The sequence below is a fragment of the Athene cunicularia genome (assembly GCF_003259725.1).
Source record: "Athene cunicularia isolate RWA chromosome Z unlocalized genomic scaffold, athCun1 chrZ_part4, whole genome shotgun sequence".
NCBI classification, from domain to species: Eukaryota; Metazoa; Chordata; class Aves; order Strigiformes; family Strigidae; genus Athene; species Athene cunicularia.
The window spans coordinates 2,785,252-2,806,279 of NW_020799145.1; the positions used below are offsets into that span (position 1 = coordinate 2,785,252).

At 41.4% G+C, this 21,028-nt stretch overlaps 1 protein-coding gene across 2 annotated transcripts in view; it reads left to right on the forward strand.

Moving 5' to 3' along the window:
- RCL1 (RNA terminal phosphate cyclase like 1) overlaps positions 1 to 21,028 on the forward strand; it is a 33,963-nt gene that overhangs the window by 5,125 nt on the left and 7,810 nt on the right. For both annotated transcript variants that reach the window (XR_003400226.1, XM_026866831.1), the window contains exons 3-7: positions 4,348 to 4,422; positions 5,707 to 5,831; positions 8,275 to 8,400; positions 11,229 to 11,385; positions 18,875 to 18,978. Coding sequence is in view for 1 of the 2 variants with exons in the window: in XM_026866831.1 (XP_026722632.1) it covers positions 4,348 to 4,422; positions 5,707 to 5,831; positions 8,275 to 8,400; positions 11,229 to 11,385; positions 18,875 to 18,978 (587 nt within the window). In the remaining variant the exon portion in view is untranslated. The remainder of the gene's footprint in view (positions 1 to 4,347; positions 4,423 to 5,706; positions 5,832 to 8,274; positions 8,401 to 11,228; positions 11,386 to 18,874; positions 18,979 to 21,028) is intronic.

Sequence of the window (21,028 nt, forward strand, 5' to 3'; positions counted from 1 at the left end):
AGATACTGGCAGCATATGGAGGGGTTCGAGCTGCCTCAGAGGTGATGGGGACTGAAGCACAGCTCCTCCTGGCACCCCGACTGCCTGTGCTGGGCTGGGTGTTCAAAGAGAGTGTCCCCTCTACACACCATGTAACTGATGCCATGTGGAGTAAATGGGTGGCACTTATCACACAATGGGCTCAAATAGGGAGCCCCAGCCGTCCGGGGATATTGGAAGTGATCACAACTTGAACAGAAAGCAAAGATTTTGGAATGGCACCAGAGGAAGAGGTAGCACATGCCGAAGAGGCCCCTCCTTATAATAAACTACTGGATAACGAGAAGCGATATGCCCTGTTTACCGCCGGGTCCTGTCGCATTGTGGGGAAATATTGAAGGTGGAAGGCAGCTGTGTAATCCATGAATGTGAGACATGTGCTACGATCAAGCAAGCCAAATGGTTAAAGCCCATTTGGTATGGAGGATGATGGTTAAAATATAAACAAGGGGAGGCCTGGCAGATTGATTATATCATGCTCCCACAAACTCAGCAAGGCAAACACTATGTGCTTACAATGGTGGAAGCAGCCACTGGTTGGTTGGAAACTCAGGCTGTGTCACATGCTGCTGCCCAGAACACCATTGTAGGCCTTGAGGAGAAAGTCTAATGGCGGCATGGGACGCCAGAAAGGATTGGGTCAGATAATGGGACACACTTCCAAAACCACCTCATAGACACCTGGGCCAAAGAACATGGCATGGAGTGGATATATCCCATTCCCTACCATGCACCATTTTCTGGGGAAATTGAGCAATACAATGGTTTCCTAAAAACTACACTGAGAGCAATGGGTGGTGGAACTTTCAAACACTGGGACGTGCATTTAGCGGAAGCCAGAATCCCAGAGGATCTGCCAAGTAAGCTGGCCCTGCTCAGTCAAACCTACGTACTGTAGATGGGGATAAAGCCCCTGTACTGTGCATTAAAAATATGCTGGGGAAGACCACCTGGGTTATTCCTGCATTAGATAAAGGTAAACCCATGTGTGGGATTACTCTTTCCCCGGAACCTGGGTGTACTTGGTAGCTAATGCAGAAGAAGGACAGAGAAGTCTGATGTGTGCCTCAAGGAGATTTGATTTTAGGTGAAAATTGCTAATTAATTGAATTGTCAAATAACCTTTTTATTGCAATTCATACCTTGCAAAATCCTCCTGCCACATCCACAGCCTCCTGCTCCAGTGACTTAGCTGACTCCAGCTCATTCCTCCAGCCTTAGACTGTAATGACAGTGGAACCCAAAGTTATGGACTAAATTAACTCAGTAAACATTTTGGAAGGATGGCTCGTAATATGAGGGAATGATATATGTGAGACCTGGGAAAAGGGGTGATGATTCTTTAGAATGTATTTGAAACCTGAGCACGATGTCAAAGGTATGGAATAAAGGTAGAGACTGTCCTGGTTTTGGACAGGATAGAGTTAACTTTCCTTGGGCTCAGAGGGAGCACAGCTAGAGGGCTGGGCCTGGATCAGACATTGGAGTATTCCATAGCATGTGACGTCATGCTCAGTATATAGGCAGACGTGTGCACTTTTATGCCCTGTTTTTGGTTTCCAGGTCAGTGTGGAGGGATTTTCTCGTGTGGTTGGATAGCTGCTGGGGGCGGTGGGTGGGCTGTGTTCCTGTTACCACGCTCAGTAAGCCACTGCTGCATTTTACCTGTTTTGGACTTACTATTGTTACTGAATTTTTTTTCTTTAACCTATGAATTTCTTCTTTTGTCCCTCCCCTATTTCACTGGAAGGAGGGGCAGGAAAGTAAACAGCTGGCCACATGGTGATTGGCTGCCAACTGAGTTCAAACCACAACAGCATGTTGTTGTTCTGACAGATACGCTAAGTAACCTGGTGACTGCAGTAACCTGGTTTTAGCATAATTGTTCTTAAAGTTTGGGTTTGCAAGTGTTGAAGTTTTTTTAGAGCTATATCATGGGACTTTCAACTGAAATGACTTTCTTGCTGGTGTGAGACTAGCATACATAATTTTGGTTTGGGAGGAATAATCTATAGTGTTAATGGAAATTCAGCAGTTGACTGTAATGCCAGGAAGACAAGAAACTTTTCCTACTGACTTTTCCTTTTTTTTTTTTTTTTTTTTTTTTCCCTTGCTAAACTCTGGTTTCACTCTTGCCCCCATCACAAGTCTAAGTCCTTGTTCCCAAAACATAACACTGTATGTATGGCAAGGATAAATGCTCTTCTGTGCAGTGCTAATGGCTGTGCAGGCCAGCTAATGCCCCTTTCCTAGATAGCCATATGCTGTAGGGTCTTTGTTTTTTTTGCAGTTTTTGACTAGCTAAGGGATTCTGCAAACCACTAAAAATTACTTTTTTTTCCTAGCTGTTGTAGACTGCTTTAAAAGAAAGAGGTTTATATTTACACTAGATTTTGATCAAGAAATGACTGTGGATCTTAGCAAGTTGTTGGCATTTGTGGTGAGGTGTGCACTTGGTATGGTACATTTGCTTTGGTACAACTTGGTGTTGTGTTATCTGCTCTGGAGACGGAATAACTGCTCTTCAAGGGGAGCTGAAAGATGGTTTTATGGCTGATTGTAGGCAAGAGGCTAGAAAATAGTTTTAGGTATCAGTTCTGCTACCATTTTGTGATTTCCAGTGAAGTACTTAACCTCTTCTGCCTGAACTCCCGATCATCAGCTAAGCATAAGAACCTTTTCCACTTCGTCAAATACCACCAATTACCTTCTCTATTTAGCCTCCCAAGTTTGGAACAGAGGCAATCTCTTATTATGTGATAAGTATCCTGCCTGGAATTTGCCTGAGGACAAAAACTAAGACGACTTGAAATTCTTGAAAACACACAAATGAGAATCAAAATTTTTCTGGCTTCATAGTGCTGGCATAACATGTTTTTTTCCAGAGATACAGATTTCAGTCCAAAGAATTTCGGAAGCGGACATAGAGGAGAGAAAGGTAGTTCCTAACCTACACAGTGAAGCTTTTCTTTTTCTACTGGTATATTTTGTTTCATAAAAAAGAGGGAGAAATAATGTGTAATGTTAATGTGAACTAGATCTGCCAGTGCTATTCACATGTGTCTATGTGTGTGCATGTGCATGTTGTTAAAGATTTTTGCTCTAAAAGACAAATTTGTGTGATTAACAAATACTACTGAGGGGACAAATTAAGGTAGCCTGGCTGTAAAAAACATAAGATATATAAATACAAAAAATTAATCATTGACTCACAGGTTTTTTTTAATGAAGACATTGAAATGTTGATATTACCATTAAAAACAACACCAAATGACTTTCCTTAAGAAAAGAAGTATGTTGGCCAGCAGGATTTGAAGAATGAGAACTGCAGCATACACCTGTAGCTACTCAGATAGATCTAGCAGGTCCTTCACAGCTTTATAGGTGCTACTACTTCATCAGTGGCTTGCACTCTCTGCAAAGCAGAGAGAATGAAACTCAGAAACTGTGGATTCTGTCTGAAGGCATGGGAAGGAGGGTGTTTTTTTTCTGCCTCCTAAACTGCTGTCTACTGCATGCCTGTTTTGTTCACAAGACTTCAGTTCCTCTTTGGTCGTGCTGTTCTGGTCCTGTCTCTCCCAGGATGCTTATTTTGGGTAACTCCATGTGCTGTTGCGCTGCTAAATGATTATCACTTTAGCCAATGCTACTGAAGTTTCAGCAGAGGGGAGAAGGCACAGTGGTTGGTTTAGGCCAGTGATTAGGAGGGGCAGTGGCAAGGAAAATCCTACTCAGACCTGGATCTGCTCAGCATGTGGCTCAAAGAGAATACATGGACGATGTGTCTGTCCCTTCAGATTCTTCTGAGTGTTTCAACATAAGTTACCTAGAAGCTTCTCTTTCTCAGAAACAGATGAAAGAAGTTCTTGATAGAAGGATGAGTTTCTTCCTGCCAGATCAAGGGCCCACTCCAAAAAGCAGAAGTTCATGCAGTCATCATTTACTTAGCTGTAGGGATTTTTTAACAATGACAGAAGAATATAATTTTTTCAATAACTGTGTTCAGAGAAACAGATGAGCTGTTTTAGCTGAACCATAATATTATAGAAGTAAAAATCAGGCTGAGAAATAAAATCTAGAATAGAAGGCTGTCTCAGTTATTTGTTCTAGCAATTTTTTTGAGTAATGAGATACTGTGGTAGCCTAAGAGAAGCTGTAGCTCTCTACTCATTCTCATGTCTTCCCATAGAATACCTATTATGGAGAAGCCTTATCTTGGTTAGGTACCTCCAAAATGCAGTTATTTTTAAATTACTGACTTAGGGAACTTCAGTAAGGAGTCTGCCTTTTAAATTCTGTGTTCTATAGGTTGATGTCCTTAAGGTAACAGCTCTACCCCTACTGAAGAAGTTTGGAGTGGATGGTGAAAGTCTGGAAATCAAGGTAAGACAACTTATTCCTTTATTTTCTAGCCCATGTTGAAATGATAATTTTTCACTGCTTCACAAGGCCATATGCTTGCTGCTGGTATCTGTCTCCAGCAGATATGTAGTTGTAGCTACACATATTTCTAAAATTGTCTCTTGTTCTTGACATGTTTTAACTGGCATACCAGCCACACAGTGATTGAAGATGTGTTAGAAGAGAAATGCAGAGGCTATGTGTAGAGAGGGTAAGGAGAAAGTAGTGACTTGTCTTAGTCTCCAAGATTTCTGCAAGCTAAGAAACCTTTTTACTTTCTTGTTCTTCTTCAGTTCATTTACTTTCTTTTCCCTTCCACTTGTTCTTCCAGCCCCATGCTTAGGGCTAGGGAGTAATAGTGGAATCTTTTGCCTTCTTCACCGGTAGAGGAGCTGGACCTGTGTTTGGGTGACTGAGGTTTGCTTCTAGTTTGGAAAATACAGGAAAGAAACTTTTCTTTAAAGACTACACTCTTCACAGGCCCTATAAATCTGTATGTAGAATAGATTTCCTTTAGGTTGGAGAAAGAAACTAACTTTCAAAGTTAAGAATGCTCCATTTAAAATGTGTGAAAGCCCTAGCTGCACTACTAATCTTTGCTTGCTCTACCAAGCCCTTCCCCGGTGCCTTTCCCCACCCTGCCCAGGGCCCTGGACACCTGAGTCATCACTGTGGGACTGTCAGCCCCTGCACCATTGACCCTGCAGCATGGCCAGTCTCACATCTCCTCACAGCCCTGCCCTACCTGGCCATGGGCCCCCTGACCCAGACCCACCTGTGGGTCCATGTCCCATCCCCATCCTTGTGGACATTGGCTGGGACAGTGGGACAGGGTAAGGCTGGCCAGGCCTGTTTGTATGAATGAGTTCATTCTGGTCTGCCATATACGTACTAAGCATCAAACACTTCCAGACTTTCTTCATCAGTGAGGTACAGCTTTGTTATTAAAGACCAGTCTTAAGCCAGGGTTGCCTTCCTGGTAAAAATCTTGTTTTTTTAATTGGTTCATTTGGTTTTGTTTTGTTTCCCATTGAGAAGTGATGCCCTACTGTACTTGAGAGAGGAGGAAAAAAGAAATCAATTTTTGCTGATAGATTTGGTGCAAAATTATTTCTCCTTTAGGATGTCTTATTCTCACCTGTGTTTGCATGATACCCCTACTGATAGCATTTTACTGTATGCAGAACAAATGCTAATCGTTTTTGAATGTGTATGTACATTCTTTGTGATCTTTACTAACCTGATTTTTCCTCCATTACTGTCTAGATCAACCGGAGAGGAATGCCTCCCAAAGGGGGTGGAGAGATACTGTTTGCTTGCCCAGTGAGAAGGGTCTTGCAGCCTATTCATTTCACAGACCCGGGCAAAATCAAGCGCATCAGAGGAACTGCGTATCCCTTTTTTGTTTCTTTGGGTTTTTTTTCTTTTAAATGAGTTTGCCTTAAAAAAATAAGCCTCCCAACTTGAGTTTGCAGAAGTGCACCTATGTTGCTGAGCGTGTATTCAGATAACACAGTGATGTCACACAGAGTGATTATGAAACTAGATTTCAGGATTTTCAGATCAAAACTGCTGCATTCAGAACATCTCTGTTCAAAAAGCATCAGTAAACAAGTAAATAAAACTGAACATCACTATTTAAAATCTTTTCAATAGCAAGAAAAAGTTAAAATACATTCCATCACATAATGTAGCAGCACTAAAAGGGATCTTACCTTGTGTGTAAATCCAATAGTTAACAAATGTATTTTGTGGCATCTTGGCTGTTAATGGGTCTAGCAGAATGTTAGATGGGAGCTTAAATCTGAGTTCAGTGTACAGCTCACTGCACACATGTAAACTTAGCTTTTTGTTGCCTTATGAAAAAACGTTTGTTAGCTTTTGACCTTTAGCGTTACCATTGGAGATGGAAGTAGAGGAGGTTTTACTTCCACACAGAGATAAGGGCAGAAATTACTGTTGTGGTGTACTCACATTGGCAAGCAGAACTGCACATCTAATTAATGTTTTTGAGGAGTTTTTTTCCTTCTCTTGCGGTTTTTATATGGTATCTGTCATAAATCTGCTGTCACAGTGGGAAGAAGAGGCAAATCCCTTACCAGCAAGGTATACTAAATGTTATATTTCATGAGCTCCTGCTTTCTTTTGAGCACTGGCCAACTTGTAGTTTGATTTGTGATTAATAAAGTCCCAAACGTGACCTGGCTTTGATTACTCACAAGGAAATCAGGAATGGGGGTGGGTTTCCTGCCAGAGGTGCAGACTTGCAGTCTGTTCCTCCTTTTACTTTATGGCATGCCATCATAATGTGTGTGAGAACAGGACACTTTGACCTCTGTTCCAACTGCAGTATTTGGATGAGTGCAGCATTGCCAAGTGACAGCAATTTTACTGGGTGCATATGCTGTAGAATAAAAAGGAAGCAGCTCATTGTGGTTTGGTGGTGGTTGTCACAGTCTTTCCATGAAAAAAGTAATTTCCTTATGCCCTCTTCCACCTCTGTAGTCAGTAATTCTGTCCTCTGCTTCTGCGTGAAGGAGGAAACAATGATCCTGGCTTTAGTGCCATCTTTCTAAGTTGATGTTAATACCCAACATTGTTCTGGGCCACTTTGACTGGATTTGGTCAGTGTATGTGAACTACAGGTTTTTGAATTTCCACTTTCCTTCAGGTTTTTCTGGGCTTTTTCTCAGGGATAAAGGTTTGCCTTTAGTAAGCCTGGTGAGAGGAAGTCTCAGTTTAGCCAGTAAGTGGTCCTTCAAGCCAGGAGAAGGCAAAACATATGGAAGGATGAGTACTTAGGTCTTTTATATGTGCATTTTTGTCCCTTTGGAATTCAGCTGACCAAATCTGCTTCCTCACAGCTGGACAGCTTGTGTTTAGTAACCTTTTATAGTCATCCAGAATACTGAGTGCACCAACTGTGCAGAACAATCATTATTTATTGGTTTTGCCCTTAAGATCTTAAAGCTTTTGGTTTACCTATTCCACATGAGAATGCGAGCTGGGAGGTTTGTGTTTTGCTGCATTGCTATGTGCAGATGGGTGGTTAATTGTGCAGAGCATGAGTCTGCGTTGTAGTTGGGGTGGAATTTGGAGTACAGTGTGCTTTGTACATTTGAAGATCTGTTCGGAACATCACTGAAGAAGCACTTGAGTAAAAGGGCACAAAGTCAGTTCATCTCTTCTGTACTGTGAGGAGGTGGGTTGGGGTGAGCAGGAGGGTGGTAATTCCTTCTTCCCTGGAACTGTTGCCTTCAGATGCCGAGTGTCTAGAGAACCAGTGAACCAGATAGCCTCACAGCACTGCAGAATAGTTGGAGAGAGCAAAGATTAATTTTTTTTAGCCTTTTAAAATTACTTTTTTATTTTGTTAAAACATTTAATTTCATCTACCTGATTTCTCACTGACAGGAGACAGACAGGATTTCTTACTGCTAATTCAGAGAAACTTCACCCATCACCATCTTTTGATAGTATATAAAGAACAGAGCAAATGGGATTTCCTACATCATAAGAAAACACAGGATGGCAAACCAGCAATTTAAAATTTTTGAAGGGTATTTTTAAGATGGATGTTTACCTGGTCATAACAAAGTGTTCTGCACGTATTCTGTGTACCTCACTTCAAGGTACATCAGTGAAAAGACTGTAGAAAGCGCTTAAGCACATGTGCTTATAAGAACAGGAAAATGGACCAGTGCTCATGAATGGGTGTATAGGACGAAACCACATTTTCTGAAATAATGCATTGGGACCTCTTGGCTGCTTTTGTCAGTCTCTGGTTTAAATTTCTTTTGTGATTACAATGAATTCCTTAGCTTGAAACTGTAGATACTCTGTCAGAGTGTCACCACAGATGGCAAACAGAATGGTGGAATCTGCAAGGAGCATCCTGAATAAATTCCTCCCAGACATTTATATCTACACAGATCATATGAAGGGGGTCAGCTCTGGAAAGTGAGTATCCATTATTGACAGGGAACAGAAATGTGATTCTGCATTTGTTCATGTGCTAGAGAATTCTGATCTGTAATTTAATGAGTTCTAGACCATGATTTTCTATTTCATTGATTTTAGATATTCCTTACAGGGGAAAAAAAAAAAGATTCCCTAGATAAGTGGTACAGGGGTAGAAGTTGTGTGTTTTCTTAAACAAGGAATGTAATACATAGTTACTGCTACTAAAGGCAACTTTTAACCTTCTTCAGTTTTAAACCTGTTGCTTTGAAGTGAGATTAAGATCAGAGAGTGAGATTTTAGAGTGAGATTAAGATGATATATTGTGAAAGCCAACATACAAACCTGACTGTACACCTTCTGACAGAAATGGTAATATTAAGGATGAGACCATAGTGTTTTGAGCTGTGTGGGTTGTCTTCCGCTTTACTGTTACATAAATAGCTGAAGGACTGTCATTTCAGCAGTGAGGACTGGAAAATTGAGATACTTGTTTACTGTACTTCCACACATTTTGTTTGCCAGCAGAACACAGAAGTGATGGATGTGATTCAGAAAATTTCACTGATATATGTCAGCTTTGTTGTCCTCTTGTCACTTTTTGTTGAGGTTGATGAAGTTCTGGATATTTAATTTGTTGGTCTTCTGTCTGTATGCTCAAATCCAAGCATGGACATTTTCTTTCACTGTTTCTGCTTTTTGAAATATTACCTTAAAGAAAACTTGTAAATTTACAAATCTAAAAATTGTTGACAGTTTTTGAAGTATTTTTCCTCTTTTCTGATCCATCACATTTAATAACCCAGGTTGGTAAGTCTTATGCCTCCAGGCTGTTAACAGTGATCACAATTGCAAAATATTTTCTGGGACCTCTGTGGTTTTGGGAGTCTCTTTTGTTTTTATCTGTCTATAAAGTGAAAAAGTCAAATGGATTGGGGCAGCAGCATTATATTTACTACTTGCATGGGTAGCCCATGCAGAGAGATAAACTATAGCATGGGAAGAGAAACTGAATCTCTCTCCACCTTCCTGGTGCATGTGGCTTTCTAATGCAGCTGTGCTGTCACATTCAGCATTAAGTATGTTGCCCATGATTGCAGCATACCTGATAGCTAACACTGTGCCACTTTGGCAAAGTTGTTTGGGTTTTTTTTATTACCTGGTTCCCAGTGCTTGTGTGTATGTGTGTCTCAGCAGGACAAGAAAGGATAGCGGTATGCTTTGTTGTTTCCAAAGCACTTTTGGTGATAAGTAAGACCAGCAATGACTAGTTCAGCCCATCTGTGCTTAGGCCAAACCAAGCCCTGATGTCAGAATATAAAGCATGGAACTATATCCCTTCCACAGTGCCAAAAGCTTCAGGAAATACGTTATTTGAGCATCTTTTGCCACCTATAATGTATCTCTAAACAAAAAGTTCCCGGTTCTCTTTTGACCATTTATAGCAAAAAGTTTGTCTGTGCAGGTGTTTCCTAATACTGTCTGCACATCCATGAAGCACTGGATAATTGTAACTTTTATTGACGCAGATTGCCACATGCTACTGAACACTTAAGATCTGCCACTGGCTATAGTTACTACAGGATACTTGTCCAAAAAATAACAACATCTTTGACACTGTTCTTGTCTTGCTGTCCAGATCTCTCTCTTTTTCAGAGGAAGGAAAGGAGAAGGGAGACATCTTTATCATGCCTTCTGTGTTGCTCAGCAAGTGCAGGCAGTTAAATATGGGTGGAAACCACTAATACCTTTTGGTTACCACTCTACTGAAACGCATCTGGAGGAACTGCTGGTTTTCTGACACAGGGAGAGATTGTGTGTATTGGTATTCAGGGTTTGTTTTGGTGATTTGATGTCAGTGACATGTCTTGCAGTTTTGGGTCAGTGGGACTATTTTAATTAAAAAGTTTGGGTGGTGGAGGCAGCAGGAGTCCAGAACTGTGAGAAATCCTGTGTGCGGAGTAAAATTGTTAACCTTTATTTTGAATGGCTAGCTATTGGTGGTCTTCCAGAGCATATAAAGAAGAGGATCTTGTGACTTTTTTTCCTTCCTTACAACTTTCTGATTTCTCATCAAGCTGTACTTACATCTGTGTACTTACTCAAACCTGTGACTTTCTTGTAGCAGAAGTGTTTCTTAACTCTCACAATAATATTTTGTAGGATCCTAAGCTCTAAGGAAAACAGGGGTTTGTTTTTGGTTTTTTAAATCATATGTTCAGAATTCTTACACAGTTGTGATGATTTGGATATTATTGAACTGAAAATGAAAAGAAGTTATTTGAAATACAAGTAATATGGATCAAACTTTTTTTTTAATTCTCCTGTTTGATGCCGTGGCTGTGGTCTGATCTTGCTAAATATTGAAGCTTCCAGGGAAAGAGCTCAATCCCTAAAGAAAGTTTTGGTTTTGAATGTTGCAGAGAAGAATCGCTAGACACCTTTGAAATGTTCCTCAAACATTAATTAAATAAATGTGAAAGATTACTTTTTTTTTTTTAATAGAGGAGCATATATATGAGGTTTGGATGTTTTCGTTGGGGTTTTTTTTCTTTCCTTTTTTGCTTTTTTAAAAGAGTCTGTGCCAGGAATAGACAGCACAGTGTGTTTGGGGACAGTGTACTGGGTTTAACTTTTAAATACTGTTAATGTTTCTTTCCAGGATGAATCAAATGTATAGAACAGAAAACTTGTCAGCCAGTCCAGATTCCCAGAATTGTCCTATGAGACAAACATGTGTCTTGAGAAGGAAGTTGGCTGGAAGTAGTTCTTGCTTTATTTTGTGCATTTTGTCCTTAAATCAAATGCACTTTTCCCCTTTCTTTCAGATCACCAGGTTTTGGCATGTGCCTTACAGCAGAAACCATCAATGGCACTATTCTCAGTGCTGAGCTAGCCTCAAACCCTCAGGGCCAGGGAGCAGCCGTGCTTCCCGAGGAACTTGGCCAGAATTGTGCTAAGCTGTTGCTTGAGGAGGTCTACAGGGTAAGTGGCCAATATGTTTTCTGTGTATAGCTGTAGGGTAAGAAGGTGATGACATATTGGTAAATGAAGGAGCTTGTGCACAACCTCAGGCAGGCTGAGATCCAAACAGAGAAATGATCTGATGCTGCCAGTGTCGTCTTCATCCTGGTAAGGAGTGGTTTTGAATGGTTCCCTTAACAGTGGAATGACTTACTGGGCCATGTTATTTCCCATGTCCAGGAGATGTTACTATGAATCATAGTAGTGGCAAATTTCTCTTTTGCTTTCTGTCTGCAACAGAATTCAGTTGGTTTCTGTTGTAGTTTTTGCTCAGGGGGCAACTGAGTGCCATGCAGCCACTCATTCCCTTCTTCCCCAGAAGCGCTGGGAAGGGGGAAAGCAAAAGGCCCAGGAAATTAAGACAAGGACAGGAAGGGAGGAACTCATTTATTACAGCACAAGCAAAAGACAGACTTGTTAGGGGAAGAAAAAAGGACATAAATGCAATACAGACACTAACAAAACCAACATATAAAAGAGTAGAACCGTGAGAAGCATTCCCACATCTTGAAAACACCTTCTCCCACCCCTCCATTCTTCCCAGGCTCAGCTTTTCTCCCTGTATCTCTGTGTCCTACCCCCCAGCAGTGCAGGGGGTGGGGAATGAGGGCTGCAGTCAGTTCTGCCTCTTCTTCCACCTCAGGGAGGTGGGGGAACTTCTGTCATTCCTCCCCTGTTCCAGCACAATCACCCTCTCACAGGAGATAGTCCTCCACAAACTCTATTGACGTGAGTCACTCCACACAGGCCTGTGAGTCCCCTCCACATGTTGCAGTCCTCCCAGCACTGAACTACAACAGCAGGGCCTTTTTCAAGCACAGTCACCTGGATCAACGTGAGGCCCCCTGCATGCTGCAAATTGGCATCTGCTCCACCATAGACCCCCATGGGCGGCAGGGGGAGTGCCCCTGCTGCCTCACCATGGGCTACAGGGGAGCCTTTGCTCCAGGACACTTCCCCCCCACCCCTCCCTTTTCTTCCACTGACCTCAGTGGGTGTTCGGCGTGGTGTTTGCACAGATGTTCTCCAACCTTCTCACAACTCCCACAACTCCTCCCTTCTTAAATAAATTACCACAAAGGCGCAGCTAATTGCCCTGGACTTGGTGCAAAGGTAGGTCTAACTGGGATCCAGGGGAGCTTCAAAAAGTCTCACAGCAGGCCACTGCTGTAGCCCTCTCCCTTTCTACCAAACCCCTGGCACTCCCTGAAACCAGGACAGCTTCACACAGACTTAATAAGTTGGAGGGGTAATAGAGTCAATGCTCTTAAGCTAGCGGTTGGAATGGGCTATTATTAGTGGGAGAACCTAGGAGAAGATGTAGGAGGAAAAAAAAAAAAATCTAGCCTTAATGCTGGCTGCTTTGTGGTGATGATGGCAAAGTCAAATGTGCAGAGATCTGTTGATTGTATGAGGAATTGGGTGAATGGTTTGTTGGAAAGGAGCTAGGACACTGCATAAGAATCTTAAGTGCATCACAGTCTTCCACAGTGTTGTTTAGGGGTTTTTTTTGGTATTATAATGTTTTTCATTTGTGGTAAGACTTTTAGTGGATGAACATGTTTCAGTCTTACAAATGATTTGGCAATTGGCTTCATAGTGAGTTTCTGATTTAATAAATCTACCTGCTTTTGTTGTGTACTTCCACAAACGTTAAGTATCTGTTAGTACTGACAGAACACATTTGGCCTTTAGGAGGCAGTCACCTACAAATTGTACTCTGAAAAAAAGTGATTGCTTGTTTTGCTGATTAAGGATACCAATTAAACTCAGACGCCAGGGTGAAAAGAGCAGGCGTATTTTACTTAAAATAACTAAATAATGTAACAGAATAATAGAGAAAACATACAGTAAGAAAAGACAGAATAGTGCAAACAAATAGGAAAATACAGGGTAATGCATCAAATCATTACTAGGTGAGAGAGAGAAAATAGTGATTAAGAAAAGATGCATCACCACTTGCATATGTTACAAACATCCAGCCCCGCAGTGGCTGGGCAGCCCCGGTTGCAGTGAGGGTTTGGAGAGCCTGTCCCGGCAAGGGGGAAATCCTACGCGGTGCGTCCACCCATAGGTGAGGCTGCCAAAGTCGCTGTGAGCGGGTCCAGCGTTATATACCTAAAACTAGCTAGCCAGCATAGCTGGCACCTTTGTTTTAAGCAAAAAATACCTGGTTCTGTTCTCACATTAGATTCTCCCAGGGCCTGGCCAGGGCTCAAGGGAGAAACTAAGGGAGTTTCCCTGCTTACCTAATTGATTTATGAGCAAGGTCATATGCCACGTCACAGGGCCAGACAACTGTCTCTGTGACCCTGTTATCTTGCCTATACACAAGGAAAGATAAGGAGATGATACATATATCTATATATTTAGGATAAACATGTTTAGTACAATACCTTCTAATACAATGGTTGTCAGCTATAAAATATACAGGATTCATCTATAGGTCAACTCTGGCTTGGGCCAGTTGTCCAAGCTTTAGCACATCATTGCTTTGAACTAGAATAACCTGATTGGACTTTGCAAAGTATTAAAAATGCTATTAATTAGATCTGTATTAGGAATTTTGTCAATTGTAAAAGTAACCTCATAAATCACATCCATGCCTTTAGTTGATCGTTCATCTGTGCCCATGTTATCATATCTTCCTTTCCCTGCTGCAAACCCTTCATCTGTCTGAATTACTAACTTGCTCACTTGTTCCAGTCTTCCATTAATATTTTGTCTTTGTTTATCCAGTATATGCACCATATTGCTAGAGGACTTTCGCTTCCTAGCCCAGGGTTCTTATCTCATAGAAATGCCACAAACAAATACGCTTTCTGGATACAGTCTACACCCCTTGCATATCAAAGTCCAGCATGCATGGAGAATGCAGTCTCAACTAGTGACTGAAACATCTGTCTGTTTCTGCAATTATGTAGTGACGAGTTGCTATTTTTATTTGAGAGGTTAATTTTAAATCTTTCGGCTTCAGCCCCCCCCCAAAACACCAAAAAAACGAAAAAAACAAAAAAACCAAAAAAAACACAAAACAAAAAAAACACACAAAAAAACCAAAAAAAACCAAAAAAACCACACCAAACCAACCCAAAAAACCCAAACCCAAAATACCAAAACACCCACACCTCAAAACTTGGTGCATTTGTTGCTTTGTGTAAACCTTCTGCAGAACATCTTCAGGTAGTCAGATGATTGGAGGCACCGAAAATCCACTTTTCATACACTTTTATCAGCAGCAATAGGTTGTGTCGTTTTGGTTTTTTTTCCTTTGGAAACCATCTAGCACTTGATAGATTTAAACTAGTGAGAGAATTTGTCCAGATACTATACTTTCTTCAGAATCAGATGTCGGAGATCTTCCAAAATGCAGAGGGCTGAAAAGGCCTGAACCAGGTAATTTTCTGCTTTAGTATACTGCAGCTATTTGAATGTGATGAGTCATATTCTACAAAACAACAGGATGGGATCTCAGGACAACAGAAGAAAAGCATTTGAGGAGAAAGCAGCATCAAGCAAGTCTTTGAATGATAAAGTGATAGACCATGAGCTTTCAGTGGCCTCGAGGGTCAGATTCTGCGTTAGGTTATTAGCTGTGGCCTGCCGTAATACCACTGATTCTCCTGGAAGACTCTTTTATGTGAGGGGTGCTTCAGTCCAAGAGTGACTGACAATTGCTGAGCAGCATACAAACTGCTTGTTGTCCTCCACTGCAGCAGCTCACAGTGGAAGAGTTCTTGTTTGTGAGCATTTTTTGCTATTGTGCTGCTTATTCAGTGGAGTCCTTATTCTCTGTTCATGAATTCTCCGCTCCCTCCGTCGTAGGCAGTATGGTGGGTTTTGTTCAGTAGTTTTCAGAATGCACACTTGAATTTATGTATGACAAGTACACTCACACAGTGCTAGCCAGGAATTTGGAAAAATGGGCTTTCTCATTGATTTTTTGTTTGTTGGAACTTAAGTCATTTTGATCTAGTGTTAACCCCAAAGAGGATATAAAAACATGTTGCAAAGCATGCAATGTTTGTTTACTTAGAAGATACTATTTTTTTAAGTTCCTTTGCCTAGATATGATGTCTGTGCATGGAGCAAGAATAGGCTCTGAATAGGCACTCTTTAAGTCCCACTCTTTACACCACCTAGTCACTCAGTATAGGGCTCACGGGACAATTTCTCTCCCTGTGTTTAGATCTTCTCTTTATGAGGTTGGTTCTCCATCTGTCTCTTTGCCTGTAGGTAAAGTGCTGCAGGAGCCAGGACCAGAAAGGGGCATCCTGGGACTATGGGAGATGATGATTCTCTGTAGAAGGGTTTTACTTGTTAGGGTCACCCACAAATCTGCTGAAGTTTATTACAGTTTAAAGGGGTCCAGGGACATCTCTTAAAGTGCTTGCTTGATTTGAGTCTTGCTGTCTGAAGTGCTAAATGGTCCCTTTTACTAAGCCCTCAAAAATAAATGAGACTGTAAGATTCTTTTGAATCAATGAAGCTTTTTTGAAGTTGATGGAAAGATAGTGAAGTTAATTGACTAATAATAAGTGGCACATTGCTAATTACAGTGGCCCTTAAAGAAGGGGGCACGGAGTGACTGGCTAGCATTGTCTTTACAAATGCGTATGTAGTTCTTACCTAAGCTTAATTGTAGAAGGCCAATAAGGATTTTCCTCTTGTCTGTGAAAGGCATTGGTTATGGGAGCTTCATATAGCAGGTGATTGGCAGGATGGAAAGGCCTGAAAGAACTGGAAAAGGATTGAACATTTGTATTCCTTGTATGATCATAAAAAATGGGGAGGACACAATACTTACGTAAGGGTGAGTTGTTTAATGAAGAAAGGGTGAGTTGTTAGGGGGACTTGGAGGGGCAGGAGGGGGAAGGCTGTTTTACTTAACTAGAGCTAAAATGAGTGAAGCATTTCATCGAAGGTTTAATTTTCAAAATGGCCTTACTTCAGCATGGCAAGGCTCTGCTCCATTCTTCTGGAAAAAAAACCAAACACAACAACAACAACAAAACCCTAAAACCAAACCAAACAAAAATCCTTTGCAATTCACATAACAAATTACTGAGGCATGCGTGAGTACCATACAGGTAAGGGAGGAAATTGTATATTGCCAAAATATAACCAAGACTAAATCAAAACTGGGGTCAAGCTCCGAATAACCCTCTTCAAAACGCTGTTGTCCAATACCCAGAGTTGTGATATTTGTGTGTGCATGTCAACTGTGATACTTGTTTAAGAATGTTTCAGAATGGATGGGGTTCTAAGAGATATGTGTCTTCAATTGTCACATCCGGTTGGATCTGGTGCTGTTGTCAATGGAAACAATAATGAAGAAACTGCCATAAACTGAATTAATATGGACTAGAAGCTGCATCCTAGGGTGGTAATGTGTGCCAGTTATTTTGGAACAAATGTCAGTAATTTGGCTCTGACTTTGCCCATCCCATTTCTCTTGGGAGGGTTGTTTCTGATTTTGGGGCTCTTGAGTAAGTGGCCAGGTGGATTGAGAGAAAAAAGTTGGCCTCCTTGGGAGTGGCATGTCCTTCATTTGGCACAAGTTACTGTTCTGTCATCATTAGATTACAAGCAAATCACTTATTTTCCCAGTCTGGCAACTGCCTATGTGGGAATGGGCATAACAGTGCATTGCTAATGCACAACAATAGTGGGGGCGACTGACTCACTGCAGTGAGAGAGCTTATGTAAGCAGCTAGGACATGATGGATGCATCATGTTTTGCTATATTGTTTAGGATGTGGTTGTTTCCATGCTGATTGAAGCTTTTGTATAAATTTGGTCATAAAAATAGACGTTTTATAATGTTTTCAGCTTTAGAAAAACAAAAACAAGCTCAGAAAATGTAAAGTTTTCATCCAAGTGACAAAGAGCATTTTGAATTATTAACTGAACTACAAATACAGGAAGTCCTGCATCAGGAATCCTTACAAACTCATCTGCTTCTTGTATGTGTTTCAGATAGGCAAATACTGCTGCTGAGAGCTGTGGCTCTAGACTGCACCAGCAAATTCTGCAGGTACCCTGTTCACTCAAGATAAAGCACAATTTTTATCAGTCTCATAGAGAGCATTAGCTTGAGTGCGTGAACTTCACTTTGGTATGGCAGTTGAAAGGGCAAGGACTGCTGTAAGAGCATGTTGCTAGGAGTTAGGTCATGGGAGTGAACATAATGAGGATGTTTCCTTCATTGTAGTATATCATTTGTTGCATTAAGCACAGAGGCTTTTTTCAGAAGAACGGAGCTGAGACTTGTCTCACTGAAGCACAGCCATCTTGAAATTAAACGTGCAGTACCTCTCCTTGGAAAGGTCTTCCTTTCTGCCCTTTCACTGAGTAAATGTACCGAAGTTGTCACATCAGGCTGTTCTCTTTATGTAGTCCAAAATTTATTTTGCCCCTCCCTTGCCTTTTTGGATGGTATTACCTCTTAAAACAATGACAGGTCACTCCTTGCCCACAAACGTAACTGTCAGTTTACCTCATTAGAGAATTTGGTTTTAAAAGGTTGAATTTCTAGTTTTCCTCTCTGCAGAGAGCCTATTCAGAGCTTAGCATTAGGCCTCATCCACCAGGAAACTGTTGACAGATGTGGCTGTAGATCAGGATGAATGCCTAAAACAATGTTATGCCAGATATTTTTTCTATTTTCAATGTGTTTATGTAGTAATAGTTGGTAGATTCTCTCTACAGGAGTCCTGACTGAAGGTATGCCTTTTAATTTACATTCAAGTTTTGTAAATGAGGAAAGCTTTCAATTTTTATTTACATATGCACTGTAGTTAACACTTTCCACACACAAAAACTACTCCATGAATGTATGATTTACTACAGTCAAATATGTACAAGAGTATGTGTAATTCTGCATAATTTTATGTATGACTTTCACATATCAATAAAAATAATCTTTCCATTTTAAATCTGGGGGAGATATTTTACAAATGCAAAACCACAAAAGTTAGCAGCAAGGGCTTAGGTGGATATATGTGAAAACACTTTTAACTTGCTCTTTGGTGCCTCCTAACACTGAACTTTTTGTCTGAATGTAACTTCATAGTTAAAAAGTGCTGCAATTCATGATATCTTCAAATGCACATGAACTGTAATTAATACCTATTTTCAGTTTACTGCACATAAATTCTTCAGTGCTTAACTTCTTAACCTGTTAGAAGAGAACAGGCTGGAAAAGATGGAATGGATCTTTAATGTGACCTTGTTACTGGGTTTTGTTTTAGTTCTGTTCCTTTCCCATCCTGTCATGTGAAATTAATTTGTCATTGTAACAAAATCCAGATTTTTATCTTTTTTTGCCCCTTGAAAATTGGGAGCAGTAGTTCATCCTTCTAAGTCTGTCTGCCTCCTTCATTACTGTCCTCCCATCGCAATTTCTGGTTTGTACAGAGATTAATTATTAAAACATTTTGGTTTGCAGGGAGGCTGTGTAGATTCAACAAATCAGAGCCTTGCTCTGCTGCTCATGACCCTTGGACAACGGGATGTTTCCAAAGTCCTGTTAGGACCTCTGTCTCCATACACGTAAGTTGTTTTGTTCAGTTTAATTGCCCAGTCGTGTTTAATTCGCTAGTTCGATTGCACAGATATTTTTTGTAAATAGAAGGCTTTTCTTGTGGCTATGAATAGAATGACTTGTAGCCATCTTCGAATGAGACAGGTGGTGTAAGTTACCTAGTGTTTATTTCTACGTGTTAGAAGATGATTCCCTTACTGTTCTATGTTATTCCTGGTTCTCAGAATTGCAGAGATGGCGTTTATTCTTGGTTCTTGGTCTTTGATTATGTGTGCATCAGTTTGCTTTTTGTTGCCTATGTACACTACCGTGTTTTCCTAGTAATCTCTCTGTTGCTGTGGCATGACATGGCATGTTTCAAATAGATAGCCAGACACTAAAGCTGTGACTGTGCATAGGAAGCAGTTTAAGAGTTCAATTCATGGAGGTGTGTGCAACACCAAAACTTTTGCCCTGTCAGGCAGTGGATTTCTATCTAGTCCTTCAGTCTCAATTTTTAGTTTTTTTCTGTGGCTGGTAGTGGTTCAGAGGATAGAGAAAGCCTAAATTTCTTACACTGCTAATTACAACACACAGGTTAGGGGAAGGGCATCCAGTATCAAAAATTTAATTTACTCTATCAGATTGACAAGTGATTGACTAGATCACAGCTATTCCTGAATAGTTTTCCTTTAATCAGATGGAGGGAGGGTTGTTTATCTGACAATGGCATCAAATAATAAGACTTATGAACTGTCCTTTTTCGGTTATCATGGTACCGGTGCTGTATACGTGAAAGGTACAGTACTGTGATAACTGAAGAATGGTGGTGCCTTCACATGAGAGCTAGAAATTGCCTAACTGCTATTCTCAACCCCTGATAACTTGGAAACAACTTTCACCAGATTTTGAGAGGAAGACAGGGAAGCCTCCCATTGCACAGGGGTAGAGTAGTCCCTGTGAATTAAGTGTCCATGTGAAAGGCTTACAAAGAGTAGTGTCTGAAGTGCACAGTCAAGCCTGTGAAACAAACCAATCACTTGTCATTGTCCAGTCTTTTGCTGTGAAAAATCACACAAATGCACTAGTTTAGTTTCTAAGCAGGCTGATTTCAAATGGGTGGGTTGTCACTACTTCCAGGCTGGGAGTGTGTGACGAGGATGAAGGTCAGGAGAAGACATCCTGAAGCACTATGTGTCACATGAGATGATAAAATCTGTGATTCTGTGACACTCTGTGACTCACCAGTCCTATGAGGATCTATTCAGGAATCACACAGCTCTGCCTTGCAGCACCCCCATGCCCTCACTAAGGGCTGTGAAATTTGGCTCCCGAGCAACTCATCAAATGCACAGGCTTTTGAAGTAAATACTAGTACTGTCATGTTCAAATTCATTGTCCCTTCTCTCTTGTGGCTGTGACACCTCTGCATTTAACACTTCCAACCTGCAGAATACAAAGCTATTTATAAGCCATGTTAGCAGTAGATTGGCTTCCCTGTCTAGAAGGTAGCATGAATGTGACGGTTCAGCTGGGGATGAGAGCACTGTGTAGGGACATGGTACTTTGGAATACGTCCATCAGAATGAGGAAATGTCTCCCTAATTTATGTGTTTCCATGGAGACATCTTTTGCTCCTGCTAACGGTGGGGTGGGGCAACACCATAAGCAGGGCTGCCCTGGGTGGCACTGGGGACAAAACCAGTCCTAAAAAGACCACTTACCTGGATTACCGCCTCTTGATTTACACTCCAGATTTCACAGAAGTGCTTCTCTGCAAGCCGAGCTTTAAATTAAACACAATGTGCCGGCTGTGTTGTCACCTAGCAGAGATCAGCCTTGCAGGACAGGCTAGTCTGCATGCAGGTGAATTGGCATGAGCTGGGGGTACATGAAGAAGATCAACCGGAAAGCCGGAGTGCCCAGGCCCTCGGTTTCGCAAAGGTTTAGGGGCTTCAAGTGGAGGGAACAGGGTTCGGTGCAGCCCTTGAGGCGGGGCTTCCTCGGGCAGGGCGCCTCTGCCTGGTCGGGCCGTCGCTTTCGGTTGTTGCCCGAGCCCAGCCCGGCGTCGCGGGTGTC